This window comes from Merops nubicus, unplaced genomic scaffold, assembly GCF_000691845.1.
Source record: "Merops nubicus isolate BGI_N331 unplaced genomic scaffold, ASM69184v1 scaffold11301, whole genome shotgun sequence".
Classification (NCBI taxonomy): domain Eukaryota; kingdom Metazoa; phylum Chordata; class Aves; order Coraciiformes; family Meropidae; genus Merops; species Merops nubicus.
Window position 1 is genome coordinate 40,921 of NW_008589039.1, and position 24,452 is coordinate 65,372.

At 39.7% G+C, this 24,452-nt stretch overlaps 1 protein-coding gene across 1 annotated transcript in view; it reads left to right on the forward strand.

The window, feature by feature from the left end:
* WNK1 (WNK lysine deficient protein kinase 1) overlaps positions 1-24,452 on the forward strand; it is a gene marked incomplete at its 5' end in the record, with an annotated part of 99,873 nt that overhangs the window by 40,914 nt on the left and 34,507 nt on the right. The window contains 6 exons of the mRNA XM_008949455.1: positions 14,662-14,750; positions 15,239-15,458; positions 15,667-16,003; positions 17,074-17,261; positions 20,346-20,603; positions 22,381-23,598. Of these exons, the coding sequence (XP_008947703.1) occupies positions 14,662-14,750; positions 15,239-15,458; positions 15,667-16,003; positions 17,074-17,261; positions 20,346-20,603; positions 22,381-23,598 (2,310 nt within the window). The remainder of the gene's footprint in view (positions 1-14,661; positions 14,751-15,238; positions 15,459-15,666; positions 16,004-17,073; positions 17,262-20,345; positions 20,604-22,380; positions 23,599-24,452) is intronic.

Here is a 24,452-nt window from a genome sequence, read left to right on the forward strand (position 1 = left end):
ATATTATCTGGAAATAAAGCACAAACATTTAACTGATAATGGGGATTTTGGTGTGTGTTCCATAATGTAGAAAGCAGGAGCATGTTATGAAAGTGAAAAAAAAATTCTCTTTGTATTCTTTTTACCACTCTGAAAGATCTGTGAACCAACATGAAAAAGAACCATATAGTTTTCTGTCATTGTCCTTTGCTCCCTGTTAAAGAAAATAAGATTTTTTTTTTTTTTTTTTTTTTTTCAAAGAAGACATTGAAAGTTTAGGCCGTGTCTGCAGTTGTGGGTGAGAGGTGAACCAGTTTAGAAATTCAGTACTTAGATGGTTCACATAGTCCTTTAATAACAGAGTAGAGTCAAAACTCCCTGCGTAGGTGCCTCCAACATTACTTACCAACATATTTCCTTCTAAACTGTGTTGGAAGGTGAGTGTGATTTGTGGAAGATGTTTAATGTTGTTACTTCAACCTCTTAGTTTGCTACTTTCCTAGGTGTGTTTAGGTATATTTTGTGAAAGCACAGCAGGACTACAGCTGCTATAAAGGAATATTTTTATCTAGATGCATACGCAGAGACCAGAGGGGAAGACAACAATAATAGCCTGCTATTGACAGTCACAAAAGATCATGGGATATGGGAGCTTAAAAACCATTGAAACCCCAAAGGCATTAAGATCAAAATGTGCAGCCACTTGGTGCAGACAATAAGTATTTAAATGAATTGATTTCCCTCACCCGCTTTGCAGGAACTATTAGGCTTAGTAAAAAATAGTACTCCATAAATCCTGAAATAAATCCTGAAGTCCTTGCTATTGCTCAGGACAGAAGGCTGCAAAAGGTGTCTTAGTGCTAAGGGTGTCCTTTCAGGACTGGACTTAGTACCAGGTTGTATTCTTTTCTTCTATTTTGGCTGTGCATTGGTGTCTTTTTAGGACAGCTTTCAGCCAAGTTGTGTTTTGATCTTATGCCTTTTGTGATAAGGATTGCTCTAGCTGATGCCTAGATTGGGCATTTGCCCTGGATTGGGGTGTTTGCCAGGATTGCTCAGAGTACTCGGTTGTGTTACAACATCTTCTGTTCAGGGTCTTCCCTCATGACTGGAAGCATTTTTCTGATCAAATAATACAGCAAAGATCTAAAGATCAGATCTAAAAGCTGAAGCTCCTCCTAGAGATGAGACATTTTTTGGCCTGAGCAGTTGTTATTGCTTCACATCTCAAAATAATAGCACTGCTGTGTGAGTCACCTGTTTGCAAGTTGCTTGTCTGTATTGTCTACATTGTGTAATCGGGAAGTTCTTCTTTTTCCTTAAAGCAATGCTGGGATAACCCCCCCCAAATTTTCCCTGGTCCTAGAAATGGAAGTGAAATTAAATTTGTTTTCTAGCTTGCTTTAACTAGAAGAATTCTTCTTTCTCCTGGAATTTCTTTGTTTGTTCTGGAAGAATCTGGGTAATTTGTTTCAGAAAACCCCATTTTCTTAATTGAATCTATCCTCTGCTGTTCTTTGGAAACGTTTCCAAATAAATTAGTAGTTTCTACTTAAAGAAATTGTAACTCCTGGGATATTTACCTTATTTGGGGGGAGGGGGTAGAGGGAGATCTCTGAGGTTTAAGCAGTATGTCTCTTCAGCTGGGGTTGAGTGCATCCAGTGGGCACCTGTGAGTTGAGTGCATCCAGTGGGCTGCCTATTTGGCCTCAGAAAAAGGCATCTATGCCTGTAATTAATTGAAAATAAGCCACACTAATAGGGTAGTCTTGGCTGCTCCTGTGGTTTTTCTCCTCTGCCCTCTTGTGCAGACACAACTGTCTGTATGATACACAGCTAGATTAGGGAATAGGTCTCCTCTTTTTTTCCCCTCAATTCTCTACCATATCAAAACAATACAAACATACAAAAATGTAAGCAAGATGTGAAAAGATGTTTACAAATGTAAGCTTAATTCTGTTACTCATGTGCACAAAAAAAGAAGTGTAAGACCTTGGTAGAATTCAGGAAGGTTTTTCTGTCTGTCTTAGTTTCTCTCTGGAGACTGGTGTTCTTTCTTTAACCTGTTCCATGCATATTTCAATTAAACAATTAATCACAGGAGGAATTTGAAGTGGGCTATGTGTGTATTTAAATGAAAGCAGAGATATTTATAGAACAGACATATAAGTATGATTTCTTAATTTAGTCTCTTTGGGAAGCAGTGCAGTGAAGGCATAACTAACTGCAGTAGCTCCAACTGCTTTGTTTCAGTCTCTGGTGAGACTGATGTAACCCATGCTATTGCCTTAAAAGCTAGCTTGTTTTTTTCTTGCTTACGTTGCAGTTACCACTTGCAGACCTCAGTTACTTCTATTTTCTATACTTTTATATATTTTCCACTATATTTCCTTCAATCTGTTTTTGTGGCAGAGAGGTTATTTTAATAAGACTATAGAGGTACTGATTACTCAATCTCTTAATACTTGGATGTCCCAAATTTTAACTTTTCTAGGTGATTGAGTAGTTCCAAGACTAGTAAAAAGACAGTTAATGGCTTTATGGTGCAGATTTGTCTTATTCTTGCTTATCTACCAGTAACACAAAAATCCGAAGACATTCATTACAAAACAGTTGCTAAGATCATCCTTAGTTTCAAATGTACTAAGCAGCTGAATGGAAGCAGGAAAGTCCCTTTTTCTCTTTCACCCCCTCTCCTCATATACACTTACCTTTTAAGTTCTCCTGATGGACTTGTGTTCTATACTTAATTTTCTGAACGCTTAGTTTGACAAAGTTTTGCCGTTGTCCTTGCTTTCACCAAAAGTTCAGTCTCTTCTCTGTAAACACATCTGCCTTTTGAGCTGGCCTTAAGATTAGAAGGTGGGGTGGGGAAAAACCAAACTGTCCCACAAAAAAAAAAAAAAAAAAAAAAACAAAAAAAAACCCAACACAAACGTTTTGCATTTTGACTTAAAGTTCTGTACTGAAATGTTCCACAGAGTGGACAGAACATTTTTCTTTGTTCTACAGAGTTTAAAAAATGGCCCAAGGGAACAAGGTACATAATGAGTAACCTGTTCAGGCAGTGTCTTAGTGGTTTAAAAATCCTTAATTTCCATAACTGGTGGGAACTGAAGCTCACTGGTTAGTGAAGGTTATTCTCTTGGCTGGAAATCAGGCAGTTACAAAGCACTGCAGTTTGGTCCATTGAGATAAAGTTAATCTCTTTTTTGGTATCTTAAAAGTTGGGAATCATAATTGTCTAGACGAGTCAACTACTTCATTTTCACTAGATAAACAGTGAGCCAAGTATCCCAGCTCTCTTCTTCCTCTTCTACCCAAGGGGTCCTAGGCAGGAAATAAATGCCTAACCTTTAGAATTAGAATTAATTCTCTTGCAGTGCTTAAAGAATGTTGATGAATGTCCTTTTGCATTCTGGAAGCTTCTGGAAGCAACATGTGATTTATTTAAGGGTTTTTTTTAGGCATACATGAAACTCCTCTGTTTGTTTACCTTGAATAACTTGCTTCCTTGTCCTGGTTCAGGCAAAGACACCCTTCCTAGTAAGATTTCAAGTGGAAAAAGCAATGGGGAAAAATAGTCAGTAAAAAAAGTAGGGAGAGGTTAACCCTCAAACAAAGCAAATAGTCTTTTGTTAAAGCAGATACTGAAAGGCCATGAACCTTCAACCAAGCACAGGAAACTGATTACAAGCATTTTCCCTTTCTTACAATTATTCATTGAAAGAAGGAACTTCAGGTACTTAAATATGAAGGAGAAAAACATTGCACATCCGATGCAGTTCCTCTGCATCACACTCAATGGACCAAAAAATACTTTAAGCTTCTATCACTTGCCTCTCATAGCCATCTAACTCTGTTGCAAGCATTTTGCTGGAATGTTTCTTAAGCGTGAAGAATCTTCCTGGGTGGAGGTTCGGTCACTGACTCATCAATTCAGAAATATATAGCCCTAAAAAAGAGAGATGGGAATTCAACGTTTTGAAGCATGAATATTTTTAGGAAGCTTTGCTTGTTAGATTAGAAGTCCTCTTTAAGAAATGACAATGATCTAAGTAAGGAAAAGCAGGGATCATCTTGAACACTGAGATACAGGATGTTACATGGTTTGCACAGCTAGGGCAGATGGTATCTGAAGTTAGAAGCGAAAAGGCTCATTCACCCAAATTCCTTTCTAAAAGTGGCTCACTTCTGACGAGTTGATCTTAGAGGCATTTGTACTATTCAGCATCAAAAGCTTCTAGATTACAACTAAAACCGTTTTGTCAATATTGGTGGTGTAGAAAAAACTTGGTTTGAAACAAAAGGATGTGTTTCTTATTTATCTTGTTCACTGCTGAGCCTGGAATGTCTCTTAACAATTTTGAATTGGATATGATTTTAAAATGACCAGGAATTAAAAGGAGGGGAGGGGTCTGGGCTTTGGTTGAGTAGCATAAAACCAATCTAATGTATTTTTAAAATGATAAGTTATAAAATTTGGTTGTATTGCAGAGTTTCCAAATATGTTTTTAGAAACCTAAATAAGTTCACAGAATACTGAGTAAATAGTATGTGATTAATTTTTTTAAAAATTTATTAAGGATCAGGCCTCTTAAAACTGTATTACTAATATTTAATGTTCTGTCCTGTACTGACTTCTCTTTAGCTTTTACATTAACTGAAGTTAATTTAATTTAACAAGAGATGGGAAGGTGGCTCTTCTCAGGAATAGGAAGGTGGTGTTTTTAAAATGACTGGTTTTGCAGTGGGATGGGAACTCACTGAACCAGTACTGTAGGGGGACTGATAGTTCAATGTTATTTGTCAGTGTGGTGCCACCAGTCAAAAATACTGTTGTTCAGAATGCATGGGCCACTATTCCTTGTTCTGCCAGCTGTATTGCTGTACTTGCATGGGGTTAGGAATGGGGTAGGTCCAGGAAAGTTTTAGTCTTGTGGAAGCTCACAGGGTTGTTGAGTAACAATAAGTTATTTTTAGATGATTATGTGATTCATAGGTAAGAACTCCACCAAAATTTTACATAAACCCTTCACTGTTACATCCAGGTTACTCAAAGCTGTTGCCAGCACAGGCAGTGACATAGAGGGTCTGTATGCCTGTTTCAATGTTTTTGTTTGTTCCTGTGTTAGAAGAGTGAAGGTCACCGATGTTGAAGGTGATTTTGCAGATACAGTTTATTTCCAAAAGGACACACACAAGTTAAAATGTATATGTAAGAAACTGTACTTATTGTGCGTAAAGTTTTCATGCTAAAGAGAAAAAGACTATTGCTTCTTTGTCCAGTGCAAGTGTTGAGAAGCTTCCTAATGCTATGAGCTTGTGACTGTAAGGTAAACTTCAGTGTTTCTAGCTTACCATCCATTACCACTATCATAAAGTTTTCTGCATGGCTGGGATGTTTTTTAGTACCACCCTTTGAAACTGTTGAATCTTTTGGTACATAAATAGTCCTTCACTCCTGTTAGAATAAGTCATAAAATAAAAGTGACTTTGACTTTTGGTTCATTGTCTGAATTGAAAACACTGAAAATAGTGCACAATATTATCCTACGCCTTTTACTAGGTATCTTATTTTAAGGGCTAATTCTGGTGCCAGATGTGTTTTGTGGCTCGTGTTGGAATGTTCTTTTTAATATAGTTTGGAGTCCACTGGAACTAATCTGGCCTTTGAATTATTGTTGCTGTACTTCAAAAAAGAATACTAGATGACATTTTCCTATCAGAATGGTAGCTGATTAAAGCAGAGAATGAAACTAACATAACTTGATTTTTCAAAAATTTATTTTTCCATACTGAAAATAGAAAACACTTTTACTATTGTGTCACTGTGGCATTTCTAAATTTATAGCACTGAAATGTGTGTCTAGGAATGTCTGTGTTTTTTTTCTGAAAGCTATTTCCAAGCTGGAGTCCCAATAAAGCAGAGTCATTCAGGTAGCTCAAGATGTTCATGACTGCAGATAAAGGCAGCATCCCTGCTCCTAAGCATGGGGTTGAAGAACTGTGAATGATAAATTGGATTGATCTTACCTTAATGTTCTTGTGCAGGAATAAAAACTGCAAAGTTAGTGTCTGGTCCACTTCTCCAGTCAGACTTCACCGTTGTCTCAGAAGCACTTCTAGGTGTTTCTAAACAAGCCTCTTTTTGCTGTCACCTACACCAGTATCCTGTTGGCCAGCTATACACTAAAGAACTGTGTCCTGCCTTGTAGTTACAAAATTTCCTCTTCTAGAGCTTGAGTTATTTCTTCTATTCATTAGCATTTCTGCAGTTCAGTAAGTGCTGTGATTAATGTACTTTTTAACCAAAACTATCAGTTTAGTTTAATGAGGGCTCTAGACTTCCAGGACTTTTGAAAAAGATTGATGTTTTTATTTGCCTGGATGTGCTGAAGTACAGTGAACTCTCATGTATGAACTTAAAGTGCGTTGTGTGCTAGGCTAGATAAATTACTGGGGTAGTTGTAAGGTATGCTGTGTATTCAGCAGTCATGTATAGCGTAAATTGCATTTCAGTGTTATCACAGACAGTGGGTTTTGACTTTAACTGAGTACTGTGACTTTGCAATAGCCTTGAACTTGAGAGTGCTGGAAAGGATCACAGCCAAGGTTTTCTAGGAAGTGTTATGACTAGTTCTTGTTCAAACTTAACTGTGTGTCAACAAAGAAACAGAACTACTATACTGATCTTGTAAGGCTTTTAATGCTGTAAATTCTCTGGCTTTAAGTAAAAATACAGTATTGAGACACTGGCAGGGAAGTTGGTCAAGCAGGCAGTGTCAGTGTCCTGCAGCTCTTGGACTTGGAGATCTGTTGTAGAATACAGATATGGAGGTGTTAGTGAGCAGTGGGGGGTTGTCAAATGAGGAGTCTCCTTTATTCTTTTCACCAAAGATTATCTCATACAAATGACTTGGTGCTTCTCTTAAGCAGCCTCACAAACTTTAGGAATAAGCAGTTTAGTATGAGTCTGTCAATCAAAATACAGATATACCTTGCATGTATATCAACTTTAATCATCTGTGTTTGGGAATTCTGTTTTTACTGTTGTGTCTGGCCTCTTATTGTTTATTAATGCCTCAAAAAAGTTTCTAAGTTGTGATCTGTCAGGTTGCAGCAAGGCCTGGATAAATACTATAGTGCCTCTGCTTTTACAGTGTGTTTGTGAAATTTGAGCATATGTGGTTATCTGTTGCCAGTCATGAAGACAGCTGGTCTGGAGAAATTTAAGAATCATAGGACTTAGATTACTGACACACCTGCATTGCAGAGGGTGGAGACCAACTGGTTAAGCTATTTCAGTGACATAGAACTCTCAAATAGCTGAAGTATGAATTTTGATCTGGATGGTGGTAGATCAGTCGAGTTCAAAAGGTATTGGGTTCAAAATGTGCAATGGCTGTTGTTGGAAAAAAAGAGAAATAGCCCTGTCCTAGTCTAAATAGTGCCTCATGATGTAATTCTAGCTCATTGAAGGCTTTCATCTGCTCCAACTGCTTGTATTGCAGTAATGCTATTTGCTCTGTTAGGATACTGATCTGGTGCAGAGCTTATTCTGCAGGATTTACCCATTTAATTCTTGGCAGAATTATCAATTGTCCAGAATTAATTGCTATGAAAATACTGAAATCAGATAAGCTAAATTTTCAATTCTGTTAAGTGTGTTGGTTTATTTTTTCTTTCTCCTTGTAGCCTCAACTACTTTAGCTTGCCTTTTTAACAAGAATAATCCATCTTCTGTAGGCCACCCATATCTCTTTTGAACTGAGTAAATCTTAAGCTGAAGTGTTCCTTTTCACAATAGGTATTTGAAAAGACTGGAATGAGAATTAACAAACAGAGGTATATCCTGTGTGAAATAAGGAAAAACCCAAATATGAAAGATTGTTTCTAGGACAGATAACCAGATTAAGACAAAGGATTAAAGGTAGAAAAGGTGGTGAAATGGTTAAACATGTAGGATTTGAGGGCTGGGTAACTAACTAATAGAAGGTGGTTAAATTCAGAAGATCATGGGGTAAACCTATTTAAATGCTATATATACCATTGCCTGGGGGTTTCTTTGAGGCTGTGGGGAAGGTGGTAGGTTTATTGACTTGTTTTCCATTAGAATCATATGCTCTGCCTAAATTCCTGGGATTAATGGCTTGTGGCAGCCTGGGACTGGTTCAAACTAGAATGGTAACAATTTAGCAAAAAGAAAATATAGAGACTTTAATTGCTTTGTTTGTGTGATTTGACTTTGCTACTGATTCTATTAGCCTCTGGACTGCACTGTTAGAACATTTTGTTTGAAAAGATTAATCAGTTACAGTCGAATTCATTTCAAGCTCTTGCAGTTATAGCACCTTTGAAAAGAGCCAAGCAAGAATTGTGATTAGATTGGGACAGGTAGACTGGGCTTTTTAAAAGCTGAAAGATTTAATATCCTTTGTAGGTCATGCAGAGTACCCTAGAAAAGTGTAATTAATTGTGAAAATATTAGATTTTTATTCCAGGGAAACCAGCTTGCTTTGACTGTAGAGCATCTGTGTGGTTTGAGTGCAACTTTAAGAACAATAAATTTATAACCAATGGCAAGCCACATTCCAACATGCTTTATTCATGATACCAGTAAGAACTGTTAAAATGGAGATGATAATGCACAGTTGATTTTTTTTTTTTGAGGGGTTATAGAATGTCTAGCTAAGCAATTGGAAGACCAGTCAACACAGCAGGATCTTTAATGATCACTTTTCTCTTGATCCCTCTAAAGTGTCACAGCAGCTGGTGAAGTAGATTTCAAAAAAATGCCTGGTAAAGGATCAAAAAGTGTTGCTTTTGTAACATTGATTTTGTATTGTATACAAACAACACCGATATAATTGTGTTGTACTTGAGGAACTAAGTATCTTGTTTTAGGATGAAAAGTCACCTTGATAATCTGAAATTTGAGTTTTGTCAGAGTCTGTCATCACTGGTTAGTCAAAATTAATTTGCTTACTTTGCATCTGAAAATGGTGTATGTGATCTTTCTTAGCATTACTCCTTTTGGCCTTCTAAAAAAAAAACCAACCAAAAAACAACAACAACAAACAAAAAAAAAACCAAACAAACAAAACAAACAAACAAACAAACAAAACCCCCCAAAAAACCCCAAAAACAAAACAAAACAAACCACGAAACCTAAAGCCCTGGAGCTGTGGACAAGCCATTTTATTAATAAACAGGTTTTTACAGTAGCTGTTTGAAACTAGATACCGGGGGCGGGGGAGGAAAGTCAGACTTGAGGTTTAGTCTTGGAGTCTAGTGAGAGGTGTTAGAAAGTGTAACTCTGCATTATTTGGGTGCATGTGGCATAAAGCAAGCAAAAGTGCAGCTTTCTAACTTTGTCCAACAGTTTGGAAATTCCTGTTCCCTTGCAAAGCACCCAGCAAAAGGAAAGCAGATGATGTTGCCAACAGTAGCAGAATGCAATTGTCAGAAAGGAGAGAGGTGGAATATATGATCATAGTGCTAACTAGTGTTGTGTTAGGATCAAACTGTAGTTGGCTGCATGTGTACTTATATTGTACATAAGCTCCACAGGTATAAGAGGAGAAAGAGAGCAGCTGCCTTCATCCCCCTATACAAAAGTCGTGCCAGAAACCTTGTGTTGGAACAACACACTGACCAGCCTGTTCCCTTCGATAGAAGCGTACTTCTGCAACAGCAGGAGTGAAGTGGCTGGTGAACCTACACGCAGCCTTAAGCTACTGCAGAAAACCTGGGTGGAGAATAGGCAGAGCAGCTGAGCAGAGGGGGATCAGAGGGCGGGGACATGCAGGAAGTAAAGGATCCTTGGGCTGCCGCTTCTTCTTCCTCCTCTGTACAGCTAGCTGGGTGGCCAGAGAAGGACGCGCTTACCTCTTGTTTATATTGATTCTTCCTAGTCAGCATTTCAGTGGCAAAAGCAGGTATTAAGTTCAAATTTCTGCAGCCTCATGTACTGGACTTGGAAAAGTACAAGAGGTGTCAAACAGAAAACAATGCTCCCTTTGGACTTTGATGTCTGCTTTCCTTCTGCTGTGCGTTAAGCCCACAGCCCTAGTGGGTTCCCATCGGAAACTAGCACCTAACTAACTTTGGCGTGCGCGTCTCCCTCTTTTCCTCATGGATTTTACAAAGAGAGAGATCTGTCCCATATTTGTAATTGTTAATTCCCACTGCTGCTGCACTCACAAGGATTGTGCTAAAGAGGTAAGTAAGAATTTCAGCTCTGTAAAGTGTTGTAGCGACAGGAAAGTATTTTGGGGATGAATGGGAATTCTTGACAAATCTGCAGAACTGTGTTACATTTCCTTCACTTGGGTCTTCAGCTTTTAAACTTGATTCTACTTTTTTTTTTTCTCTGTAATTTTTTTAAATGTAGATTAAAATCCTGAACAGCAAGCCTGGAACACTTCCTGCTTCTGCTGTTTTCCACCTGTGTTGTTACTCCAAATCCAGTTAGTTTTTAGAATTTAGGATTGCTGAGAATATGTAGCACTACCTCTGTCTTCATTTTGGTTCATTGTAAAAGTAATATGTCACTGGTTGTATCTTCTCTTATTAAGTAAATGATATTTTCAGTATTTCTTGCATTAGAAGAAAATGTTAAACTACTGACCCAGTAATGTAGTGATCTAACTAATGCAAAATACTGTGTGTTTCTAGGCAGAAACTGTGAAAAAGGAGCTGTGGATAGCTTATACTTTGGTGCCTAAAATATATTGAAAATCTAGTGTGTTTTTTTTGAGAGTACCTAACTTGCCTTTAATGAACCAAATAACCACATAAATGTGGATGTTGAATTTCAGAATACATTTTTTTTCCCACCTGATTAAAATCTGATGAAATCACAAACTTTACCACATCTAAATAAAATATGAAATCTGTTCTCAGGCTGTGAAGACTAAGAAGACTAAGATAAGTATTTAGCTTTGCATCAGTTGTGCTTTGTACTCCCTGCATATATGACCATATTTTAAATGTGCTCTCAAAATGTGGGTGTTCAGTGGGTTTTAAATTGGCACTTCTTTCAAAAGAAGCAGTTCTGCCCTTGTTAGCTATTGCACTATCACTTCCCGTCTGTAAGAGCTAGGGCAGCAATGAAGGGAACCAGAGTAGGGAGCTTCATCTCAGTGGAATCTGCTGCAGGCTTTTTGGGTTGGATTTGTTTCAAGTCTGATAAACACCATGATCTGGTTCATTATGCAGCTGTATAAACGCGTGTGCCAGCAAAAGGGCGGAAATGACATGGGTGCGGGAATGGGAGATGGAGAACAGGGGGCTGCTGCTTTCAACAGCGCTGCCAGTTTATGCTGTTTTAGATGGTGGCTTGAGAAAACACTGACTTTCACGTGCGCCTCTTATGCCTATCTACACTTTAGGGTTTTTTTTCTCCCCTGCAAGAGCTCTTCCTTCTACTTTAGCAATTTCAGAGAAAATGCTAGTGCGATTTGGGTGTTAAATTCTTATTAAACTGCCACTGAGGAATAGGGCTAGTAGATTAAAAGATTTGAGTTGTCTTGTGATTCTTTTAAGGAGTTTGGGGACCAGAATATAACAATGTGGCCATCTTGCAGAAAGTGTGGTGAAAACTAGGAAATACTGAATGGCTTAGAAGGTATTTGAGTGCTTTTGGGTTCAGAAACTGATGAATGTATGCTTGGCTGCACAGCTCACGTGCTCTTAAGGACAAATCAAGGTTATGTGAATTGCAGGACCTGGCCTCCCTTTGGTTTCTCTGGGATGACTGATTAAGGTGTGTAGGCAGCTCTAGATAGAAAAGGGCTTCCTAATTTATTGATTTTTATTGTACATAGTATCCTGTCTTTTTATGTGAAATAGTACTTGGAGGAGGGGAGGGGAAAAAAGTGGTTTTAGAAGCTGATGGTGCTTAAGTGGCCTGAACTTCAGTATAAGGGGTGCTTGGCCAGCACTGTAGGCTAGACTTGGGCATCCCTTCTCATGGACTGGGGAACAAGCTGAGGCATAGGTAGCTGCTCGAACACTGAATCCTCTGTTGGTTTTAGGCCCTAGTGTGAAGTTCTCCCACATTTTCTGAGGAGCAGCTAAGAACATGCAAGCTATGCTGGAGGAGGCTGGCAGGACCTTCTCTTTAACTGAACTCTTGGTTTGCAATTCATAAAATGGAGTATTTTAAGATATCCCTCATGGAAAGGCCTGAAGATTTATGGACATGTATTTAATTTCTTACAGGATAGAGAACACAAGCTAGCAGACTGAATCACCGATTTTAAAATCCGTTCTTAGCTTTGTCTTCATAGGCTTTTTCAAGAGCAGAGCATGTGGTAAAGTAATTAACAAGAAAACTCCTATTCTGGCTTCATTATGTTAATATTTTGCTGTAGCAGTTGGCTCACTCAGTTTTTACTTTTTTCTAACAAGAAATTGTCAGAGATCTGACGTCTTCCTTCTGCTGCCACAGTGCAACCGAACATACAGGCAGGCTGCTGTGATGTCTGGGGCTGGAGCTGTTAAGGAGCGTTAGCTGTGTTAAAATTCGGCAAGTTTAGATACAGATATACAATAAGCAGGTGAAAAATTACTGCATAGTTTACGTACGTCTATATAGGAGAGCATTTGATTATGTATAGAAACTTCTACATATATGAACCTGAACTGAGACCATGTTAAGTTTAGTCATAATTAAAGGTGGGCATGTCTGACTAGTCTGCTACATAAGCAGAGACACATGCAAGCAGGTACTTGATGCCAGTACTAAACACTGAAATGAGTTTTGTTAACTCCCTATAGAGTGTAGTGCTCTGCTGTCCTGAAAGGAAGCTGCAGATTTATGGTACAACCTGGTCACAGTATTCAGCTTGCCCATCCAAACTTTGGTCTGGTTTCTTACCAGCTGAGGTGCTGATCTCCAAGTCTTAATGTTCAGTGAAACTTTAAAAAGCATTAAGCTAATGCTCACTGACACGCTGAGGTTTGGGGCTTATTCTAGTCACAATATACTCCTCACTTCTGTGGATTTCGATTGGTAGGATTTCCTAAGAGCAAGTTTTAGAGGAAAGAAATAGAACACCAGAATGCTGTTCTAACAGGAATTTTTTATCAAGTGAAAAACTGTGCCTGTCTTTAGGTGTTTGCTTCTTGTCTTTTTAAAAAAATCCAGATACACCACCTTTGTAAAACAGTGACAAATAGTACTGTTGTCCACTGAAAGACTGCTTCTGCCCCAGTCTTGTGTTTGCATCTGTTAAAGTTGATGTTGACTCTGCCCTCTCCTGGAAGAGTGTGCTACAGAGTGTTTTAGGTAGTGAGCATATGAAATCAATAAACTGCCATGTCTGGCCAAGAGAAAAAAAAGTATCTAAATGTAGATGGAAATTGTTATCTTAAGTCTTCATGTTTAACTAAATGAAGATCTGTTGTTGCAAAGGCTCTTGTTCGGAGGCTAGAACCTTCGTTTCAAGGCTCGTTTCCCCACTGACAATAGAAGAAGGTGAAAGGATTGTTTCTTGAGGTCCCCGTTTGGTGGGCAGCAGGGTCACATAGGACATCAGGAAAAGTACTTTCTGGCTAGGACATGAATCATGATGTTCTTGTATTACTGTTTCATTTATTTCTGTACTTCAGACTCTGTGGTTTTCAGTTTTTGGTCAGTTGTGATTTAGCAGTGACACAGGGTCAGATGTATCAACTGTAGGATTCAGGATTGCTTGACTTGAAATCGTGGGCTCTTCATATAACAGAATTGGAACAGGATGCCTTCATCCTCTCTCATTCTGCTGTCTTAAATACAGAGTTTGAAGCTAAAGGCTGAACCAAGTAAAATTGGTTGCCAAATTTTGCTGTTGCGGACAATTGCCCTTGAAAGAGAGCTTCTGGCCATGATGAAGTGATGAAGCTTGGCGCTCTGCCTGCTGTGTTTTGCAGAATTCCCAGATGGTCGTATCTCATGGCATGTTTGCTTTATTGATTTGAGTAGCAGGCCATACTTGGTTTTTGTTTTGCTCTCCCCCAATTGATTTGGCATGTATTGGAGAAAGGATTGCTGTGTGGCGTTTAGGACTTTTTGTAAAGGTCTGTATTGCTAAGCTCATTTTCCTGAACTCAACAGCAGCAATGCAAGTGTGGTTCTGGGGAGAGCAAGATACCAGAAGGTTTCTTTTTTTTTTTTTTTTTTTTTTTTTTTTTTTTTTTTAAATCATTGGAGAAGCTTTTTAATGATCTAGTCAAATCATTCTGGGCTAAGGTTTTTCCTGTAAAATCAATCTATGCCCAAATTACTTCATATAATGGCATGTTGGAAATGTTCTGGAGAAGCAACAGAATCCTTTGAAGAATTAAATTGATTATGTGGATTTGTGCATTAGTGCTATATAGGAAATACACCCTTCATTCACAGTCCAGTCTGTGTACAAACCAGCATAGAAACCAGACGTGTTCTCCTATCATAACTGAAAACCTAACTGCCCAAGGCTTCTGCTATGCAAGTGTAACTGAGACATACTGGGGGGAAATGTTTGCAAAAGTCACCAACGAACAAATGAACAGTAAGATTGGGGGCAAATTTATAACTTGCAGTGTCAGGGAGTTCAGGCCAGTTATCTGTTGAGTAAAAATAGTTGGTCTGTAAGCACAATCAGACTTAAACCAAGTAGGCCTTCCAGTTTCTCTCTTGCTTGTGTGTTCCAGGGTGTCAAGCCAGCCAGCTTTGATAAAGTAGCAATCCCTGAAGTGAAGGAGATTATCGAGGGCTGCATTCGGCAAAACAAAGGTGAAAGGTAAGTACTTCCTTTTCAGATAATGTCCTACTAGCTGTCAGAGTTGCTTATCTGTGATGATACCAAATCCAATTAGTTCCTGGGTTTTTCTGTGTTCTGAGGAAAAGTCTGAAGCTTCTTTCTTTGGTAGATTCTTATTCAATGGTCGGTTTGGAGAATTAAGTGTCAGGAAATGTGCAAATGCTATAGTAACCATCCATGTCAGTTTATTCAGAAATGCTACTGCTTTTATGAAAACTTAGTCAGCAACATAGTGGAAGACAGTTCTTCAGGGTTCCTCGGTATTTGGATTGTTGGGTTGGTTTGTTGTTCTGTAATCTTTTTTTTCTGTCCCTTTGATTTGGTTGGCCTTTATGGCTGTGGTGTTTTTAAGTTCTTGCTGCTCATTTTCAGAGAATAAATTGGAGGGATTATCAGGCAAGCATATTCCTTAATATTTTATGAAAAGCTAATAACTGTGCTTTCTACATTCTTTCCCCATACATTAGGTATGCTATTAAGGACCTTTTGAATCATGCTTTCTTCCAAGAAGAGACTGGAGTACGGGTAGAACTAGCAGAGGAAGATGATGGAGAAAAAATTGCCATTAAACTCTGGCTGAGAATTGAAGACATAAAAAAACTCAAGGGCAAATATAAAGATAATGAGGCAATAGAGTTTTCCTTTGACTTGGAGAGAGATGTCCCAGAGGATGTAGCACAGGAAATGGTAAGTGGTGGTGGTCTTACAAAGCATTGGAAGCACTGCCGTTCTCCGAGAGTGAAAGGTAGTCTGTCTGTCTCTACGGTCTAGAAAGAAGATAGCTTCAGAAGTTTGTGAATGCAAAGTTAGTGCCAGAGAGCTGTAGATTATGTTGTAGCACTACGACAGTGGCTGTCTCTGACAGTCTGAATTCTGTGAATATATCCTCCTTCAGGTGGAATCTGGCTATGTCTGTGAAGGGGATCACAAGACAATGGCGAAAGCTATCAAGGACAGGGTATCTTTGATTAAGCGAAAGCGAGAGCAGCGTCAGTTGGTGCGAGAAGAACAGGAGAAGAAGCTTGAGGAAGAAGGTAGTCAGAAGCAGCAGCTGGAGCAACAGCAACCATCAAGTGCTTCCCATGCAGGGTCAAAGCATCCTGTATCAGTCACTGGTACTACTCCTGTGCCCACTACTTCAGCATCGGTTTCTACACAAGTGGAGCCTGAAGAACCAGAAGCTGATCAACACCAACAACTGCAGTTCCAGCAACCCAGTATATCTATTCTTTGTAAGTGTGTCTGTTTATTTAGGAACTCTTGCACTTACACAGTTCCTCCCTGCTGCCCTCCCCCTTAGAGTCTTAAACTTTTGGAGGGTATAGTAGTAAATATCTTAAGATGTTGCTGCCTGCCATTGCTGTCTGCTGAAGAAGATTAGCCTCCTAGAAAGCACAGCAAAATAAGATGCATGCCTGTGCCTTAGCTGAGCCGAGTCTTGGCACAATTCACAGTTCGGTGTCTTAGCACAAAAATAATTTTTCTTTGTTTCAAGTTAATACACTAAATGAACTGGGGTAGTTGAAGCGTGAACATGTCCTAGTTTTTGCTGCACTCCTGTAGAAACAGTATATTCTGGCCCTGCAAAAGGTTGTGTACTCCTGCACCCATGCAATTAGAGCTATTAGAAATATTTGTTAGCTTATGTTTAAGGTGGAAATGAGAACAATGTACAAGCAGTTCAGCTCATAATTTGCTTTCTGAAAAAAGGTTTCATTTTCTGTTTTACATACTATACATGAAAAGATTGATTAATGCCCCTGACTTTCTCTTCTGCTATCCCAACATTTGAACTGGTGTTTGGATAATGATGGTAGATAAGAACTTCTGTATTAGAATGCTGAAGTTAGAAAGCAAATTACTGTCTGCTCATTGAGTAATAGAGATTTTAAGTTCTCTGCCATACCTACATCAGGTGTATCTGCCAGCACAACAGACTTGGTTTATACATCTGTGTAAAACTTAAACCCTGAAAGATAGTTTATAACAGTGTGCAATTTAAGTTTCTGTTTCTAGTCCAGCCTTTTACAGGAAGCGTAGTTTGCTATTAAGTATCTTCCCAAAGAACTTCTGAAATGACTCAGCTTTTCAGAGGTTAGGGGAAGGCATATTGGAAGTAAGGAATCATGGTATTGAAGAAGAAAAAATTTGTCATCTAAAATATTACGAGAGGTAGAATGCTGTTAAGGTCCATGTGACATGGCACAAACATCAGTCTACTATTTGATCGATAATAATATCTTTAAAGCTGTGAATCCAGACTGCAGTTCTTAAAATGCAGATTTTTCTTTAACTTCTGCAGCTGATGGGACAGTTGACAGTGGCCAGGGGTCATCTGTTTATACCGAATCATGTGTGAGCAGTCAGCAGACTGTGTCGTATGGTTCCCAGCACGACCAGTCTGTCTCAACAGCCACGGGCCAGGGCTATGCAGCTTCGGTTGGCCAAGTGCAGTCGCAGCAGCATGGAGGATATCAGCCACCTGCAGCGGTAAGCCCCAATTTAGTGTTGCAAGTGCATGGAAATATTTGGTTTTGTATTTCTCTTGAAAGAGAAGGAGGAAGTCTGACAGGCAAAACTTCCATGTATTATTTTTCTTTTGCATGTGATGCTAATTCTGCATGGGATTAGTTAAGGGCCTGTTATTGCAAGGTGATTGAATCTAAGTTGGGGGGGGAAGTGCAAGGGCATAATCATCTTTTAAAGCTTTTATTTAATCTTGAGTGCATCTTAGCAGAGTGAGTTAAGGTTTTTATGGATGGAAATAACATCCTCAAAACAAGATTGTCATGAAAGTAAGAATTTAATCTTACATGGGAAGGTGGTGTGTGTATGAATTTACCAGGGATCAAGCTGTTGGCTTGACTTGAGGAAGGGATTAGAATAATATGGGCTGGTGCTTAAGTATGAAATGGATGTGTGTATTCTATGAGGCTTTGATTACAGATTCTGCAGGTAAGATTTTTTTTAACTGTTATAGAATGCTGCATGTGAGACCTTCAGACTGAAAAGACCCTACACCCTTGTTCCCAATTTTATTTCTAGCTTGCATTGATTTGCTCATCAGTTGCCATGTGTATTCCTTTTCCTCGGAAAGTCTGCACTGGGCACAAATACTTTTCCTACTATGTTCATTTGTGTTGCCCTTTTATTTTGGTACGTTTTTTTTTCCTTGGTATGTTTTTAGATCCAAGTATGAGAGTATGCAGAAATCTATTCTAAGCCTGGAGTAGAACTTCTGCTAGTGTTACGCTGTCTTCAGTGGTTCCCTTGTTGCTTGTTTTTTACACAAATACAAGTCTAAGACTGAGGCAGAGACATTATGGTATAATAATGTAGCAGTACCATAAGGGAGGTGATGTGACACGCAAGACTAAGGGTCCCTGCTTTTTTGTGGTACCTGTGGCTGTGGGCTTTATTACAGAATCGTTGGTGTTACTGTTTTTTTGGCAAACCTGCTGGTTTCACTCACAAGCAAAGCAGCTCCATCATTTTCAAAGGCACTTAGCCTGAAGAGTGTGGTACTGCTAGTTCTTGATCAAATGAGTATTTAACCTCTCTAAATAAGCACTTATTCTGGGTAAGCCGTGTTTGGATGTGTAGGCATATATTGGACCAGAAGCCATTTCACTGTCTTGGAATGGCTAACTTCCAGGCTGAAAGGCCAGGATCTTTGGAGAGGGAATGGGCAAACAAGCATGTCACAGAGGTATAGCCAAGCTGCTTAGGTCACTTTTAAAATGTGCTCATGCTATATGATGATGTGGGTGTGACCCCAGGGGGTCAACAGAATGGAGTAGAACGCTAGAGGAGCTACTAACAGTTTGTTGAGAAGACAGAATGACAAGTCAAAATATTGACAACTGAATAGATAACCTTAAAAAGAAATAGAATGTAGTTCAGTCAGGACAAGAACAAGATTTGTGCTTAAACAAAAATAATTAGCTACACAAGTACAGGATGAGCAACAATTGACTAGGCTGGAATTCTGCCAAAAAAGTAAGGGATTACATTGGACCACAACCTGAACATGGTCAAAAACATCATGCTGTTGTGAAAAAGGCAAACATCATGTTATATGAAATAGTTCCTCTGCTCTTGGCCATTGGTAAGTCTATACTGGATACCCTGCTTGAGCAAAGCTGAGAGTGAATTGGGAGAGAATTCAGAGGACAGAAACAAAAAAATCCCCACTAGAAATAAAGAAAATATGGTTTGTGGAAGACTGAGATAGCTGAGCCTATGAAAGATGGGCTTGAGGAGAGAGAAAGCTGTAAAGGCTGCTGTAAAATAGGAGGAGGCTAATCAGATCACAATATCGTTCAAAGAAGAAATAATAAGCCTAAATTGCTGCATGGAATGACTGTTTGAGAAATTGTTTGGTTTTTTTCTAACTAGTAAGGACAGTTAAGTACTTCAGTCTCCATCACTGGACATGTTTCTGAACGGTGTAGATTAGAGTCAGGAATGACATATGTAACTAAGTCCTGCCTTGGAAGAGATGAATAAATATGGATGAAGTATTTTTTAAACTCTTTTTAGTTCCCCTATGCTTCTCTCCCAATTTTTTGAGTACTCTAGCAAAGATTTCTCACATCAGAAGTCTTTAAAATCAGATCTCCACTGGCTATTTTGAGCTTTTTTCCCTGGAGGTCTGTATTTGATCTGAGTTATATTAAAAAAAACTGTGGATTGCATCCAGGAGAGGCATAGACCATTAAAGAAGGAAAACTTTTAGCTGAAGACTGTCTCTTTAAAACCTCATGTTTCCTTCACTTAAAAAAAACTCTAATGAAACCCACAACACCAAAAAAGCAATAACAAAAAAAATTCCACCAAAACACTCCCAAATCTAATTCTGATTCTTCCAGTTTGGTTGGATTTTGACTTATGGTGGTCTTGGATTGTGGCAAGATTACAAAATCCTGCCCAGTGTCTGGAAGATGTTTGTCGAAGATGAGTTTTACTGAATTTTCCACACACTAATCCAACTTCTTTCCACAATTTATGTTGCAGAATGTGTAATGTTTAAATTTTTGTGGTAATGTTTTAGTTAATAGAAAACAAGCTGCATACGGTGAATCCACCTAATTCAGGCAAGGAGGTGTCCAAGCAGAGAGACTGGGTGAGGTGATCGTTATCAGCATGCATCCACTCATTAAACTGAGAATGGATGCTCATCAGTATCTGTTCAGGCTTTGTTTTATTTTTTCATGTCAGACTACCAGGTGCTATAAGTACACGGAGCATGGGCTGCATCAGTGGCACTAGAGAAAATATTCTCTCCTGTCTGATCTTCCTTCCACATGCTTCTTGTAGAAGGGTTCTAGGGAGCTTCCCACACTGCTCAGTAACCGAAGGCAAGCTTGGGTCCTCAGAGGTGCACTTAGCCTGTTCCCAGTGTGTTGGCAATCATTCAGCGCTCTCATATCTCCTTGCACACACATTAGTCAGTATTGGGCCTCTCATTGTATGTCTGTATTTCTTTTCTACCTCATTATAGTTTTTGCTGGTTGTTGTTCATTTTTTTTTTTTTTAATTGTTCAATTCTAAACTTTTGTTTTCCTCCTTTAGCCTCAACGTGGTCGTAGCATGTCAGTTTGTGTTCCCCACCTTCCTGCTCTTCCCTCTATGTCCTGCATCCCTCTCAGTGCTCCTTGCACCCCACCACCAGCGCTGTCTGCACCTCTTTCTCCCTTCTACCTTCGGACTGTCCCTGAAGAAACCTTTGCAGAAAAGCTTTCTAAAGCCCTGGAAAGTGTCCTGCCCATGCACTCTGCCTCTCCACGCAAGCATCGACGCTCCAGCCTGCCCTCCCTCTTTGTCAGTCCTGTATGTGTTACCATTTGCCTCCTGGCACAGTAAGATAAGTTATCATTAAATACATCCTGGGTTTTGGGCATTTTTTAAATGAGAAAATGAAGAGTTGGTTCCTTATACTGTGCTGCTGGAATGTTCATCTTTTATTTTTGTCTAGGAAGCAGTACACAAACATTATCAAACAGTGGCTGGCCATTTGTATTTTTTTTCTGTATTTTAGGATACTATAAATGTAAATGACCCAGTTATACCACAGAAGGTAAAGGGGAGAGTAGTTCTTATCTCCTCAGGTCAGAAGACCAGCTTCTAAGCAAGCATTGAATGCTAATGAAGCCCTGCACAAAAAAAAACAAAAAAAAAAACAAACAAAAAAAAACAACAAAAAAAAAAAACCCACCAGCTTTTAAAGTGTGGTTGCTGTGGCTGGGTATTCTAAAAGCATTGACTGGCTGTGCTATTCATACCAGAAATCCTGAATGTGAATACTTTTGAAGATTTTTCTGGAAGTTTTAATCAGGCAGCCGAGCTGCTTCTTGATGGAGAAAAAGCCATAGTTTCATGTTTCTCAGAAAGTCATATGCAAGATAGGAAGTAGTCCCTTTTCAGTGTGGGGCTTCAATTAATACAAAATGAACTTTGAGAAGCACTGATCTGTAAATGGAGTGGAACCAGTTTTCAGAACATAAGAAGAATTATTAATCTCTAGGACTTGTTCTTATTGGTCAATATGGAAATTTGCTGCTGCTTTTCTGGCAAAAAAGGGGCTGGGGAGAAAGAACTGTGGAAGTAGTAACTTGAAAAAGTCATAAATGCCATCTGTCTAAAAGACAATATATTTGGTACTGACTTGCCATTTTTTTTTTTCCTTTAGGGTAGACAGTACGTTGTCTCTCAGCACATTTGTAGGCAGAGATGGCAAATTGCAGAACTACTAAATTGTTTCTCTTACACAGAACTCTTTAGTGAAATTTTCCCTAAAAACCCTACAAATCTTAAGTAAGATGAGCCTTATCTGAAGTAGTAAATCAGATGGAGTGGAATTGCCTGAGGACTCTGCTGTTACTAAACTTGAAAACGTGTTATTGTCCAGGCAAAAGTTAGATTTGTTTCAGTGAGCGCTAATTTGCTAGTGAAAATATATGATCAAAAGTGATCAAAGGGATCAAAAGAGTTCAGGTGATCAACTGGCAGAATCTTGAGGCACTGCAGTTTTATTGTACTTTTTTTTTTTTTCCTAGCTGTGGGCTGCAATACTTCAGTTTTGTCTCACAAGGTTTCTTTTTGCTCCCTGGATAGCATACAGGACACTAGCACTGTGTGTTTTGTTTTGTTGGATAACACTGAGTTTTAATGTCATTTTAGCTTCTAAGTGCAAACTAGGGGCTCTGAATTGCTGCTGCTATCAAGTTCTAAATTTTCATATTCCCATATGGCAGTAACCTCAGGGATTTGATTGGATGTCAAGCACTGATCATGATGGATAGCCTGGAACAATAAATCTCACTCCATTGTCAGGAGCAAAACTTGCTTCTTTTTGTGAATTATTGGAATTGGACTGGAAAAGCAGCTCTAACACCAGCAAATATTTCCATGTGTAGCTATGCCTGCCACGGATGTATTTAATGGCTATTTACGACTCACCTAAATTTCCTAAGTACTGTATGTTTTTGACCATGAGTTGAGTAGTCATTCTATAAAGTTACTTCAGAGAACTGCCTAGTGAACTGTGCATGTTGATGTGCTTTCACTTTTAATGTATGAATTACCTGTCTTGTTCATGTCAATACAGCCTCAGCACCCGCGTGGGGGAACACCAACGTTCCCAGATTCACAGATATTTTTCCCAACCGTTCATGAACGGCCGGTGTCTTTCTCTCCACCACCTGTCTGCCCGCCGAAGGTGGCAGTTGCTCAGCGGCGCAAGAGCACCTCATTTTTGGAAGCCCAAACTTGCCACTTCCAGCCATTGCTGAAGACTGGCCAGAGTTTAGTTCCGCCTGGTGGTAGTCCCACCACCTGGACACCAGAGGCATTCGTTATGCTGGGCACAGCAGCTCAGAGAGTCGCTGGAGAGCCTCTGCATGTGCAAGTTAATCCTGTGTTTGAGCCAGCTCCTGTCCACAGTGACTATAGATCTGGACCAACACCTCCAGAGGATGCTCACTACAGAATGCATTCAGAAGCTGTATATTTGGTGGGCATGCACTATCCATCACAGGTATCGGAGCAGTATGATCAAATAGCTTATAACTCTCATGTGACTGAACAACATTTGAAGCAGGTCTCTGAGTCAAACCATGGGCAAGGTGGTCCTCCACAAAGCTCTGTGTTCGACTTTCAATCGGGGCAAACGTACCTGGCAAGACATGTTCAGAACCTGAGGCTGGATTCTGGGATGGGTCCCCTTTCTCCATTATCCAGTGTTTCAGCTCCTCTGAGTGCAGATCCTGCTCAGATGACGTTCCACCAGGTATTTGTTCCACACTCTGCCCCAGCTGTGCTCTCTCACGGTGGTGATGGCAGAGCAAGCTGTGTCTTTGAGTTCCATGTGCACACACCGACTTCTGCTTCAGCAGAAGGGGCAGTTGTACCCCAGCGGGCCTACAGAAGTCGCCGGGGCTCTATGGAGACCAGTCAAGAGGAATCCACTCAAGGCATAGGGTCGCATGGTCGGCTTCAGCCTGTGACAGAGGAGCAGTGTAACTATCTTGGCCCTGAGTTAGCAGGTCCCAGGGGGGGCTCTGCCAGGCGGAGCTGGCCAGAAGGAAGCCCAGAATACTCCAGTGATTCCTCACAGCTGACTTCCTCTGACACTGGCGATTTCCAATCTCCTCCCCCTACAGGAGGGTCATCTGCTTTTGGTTCAGACTTCTCATTGCCCATTGTTCAGCTGCCTCAGAAGGTATTGCAAGAGTCGCAGCTCTTCATCTGCTTCCCCCAGGGAGCCTCGACTCAGCAGGCCTTGTCCACCTCGCTTTCATCAGGACCACCTGCACTCTACCCTCAGGTTACAGGAGCAAACCCTTCCAGAATCTCTGCTTTTTACAAGTCATATTTTGTATTTAAAGGGGAGCCTTGCTCTTAGACTTGCTCCGTGTGGTTCTAAGTATTAGCAGTCATGGAGATGTCTTTCCACCACATCAGTAGTGTACAGGTTCTCTTTAACTTACCAGGTTGCAATGAGATGATGATGCATCAGCAGTCACTTGGTTTGTGTTAGAGAAGCTTCAGCTGAAATATTGGTAGGGCTTTTGCATTGAGGGTAACACATGGTCAGTGTTCTTCCTGGGGCTAGTTCTTCTTTTGGCAAGAGACAGCTGGAGTACCAAAATGGCTCGTAAACAATGGGTTTAATGAAATGTATTCCTCATAGTTCGAATCAGCAGTGATAGTAAAACGTGCTTTGTATTTTTGTTGCTGCTCCTTAGCCATTTAATGAGAATGTGTTATTTGAAGTCAAACTCTTGTATGAATCTATAATGTTACTTCATTAGACAGTAACAAGGTTAATTTGGTGACTGCCAAAAATGCAAGAGCTAGGCTTGGGTGAAGAAAGTGGCAAGAGAGGAATGGAAGGAGCTGTGTTAATGTATGTGTACATGGATTTGGAAATGTACTTGTAGGATCATGAAAGAAACTTAATAAGCCAAGCAGTAAATTAGTGGCCCAAACAACTGTTGCTGATAGGTATTGTTTCCTTATAAGCCTAGAATATGGTGTCCTTTTAAAAAGCAAAATCTGAGGCCTGAAGTTTAGTTTGGAGGCACATGTTTTATCAGGATATGTGGTGTTTGCACTTGTGAGTCAGTAACGCATTTGTACGCCGTGATTGTGAGGTCTATGTGTATATACACTGTGTGT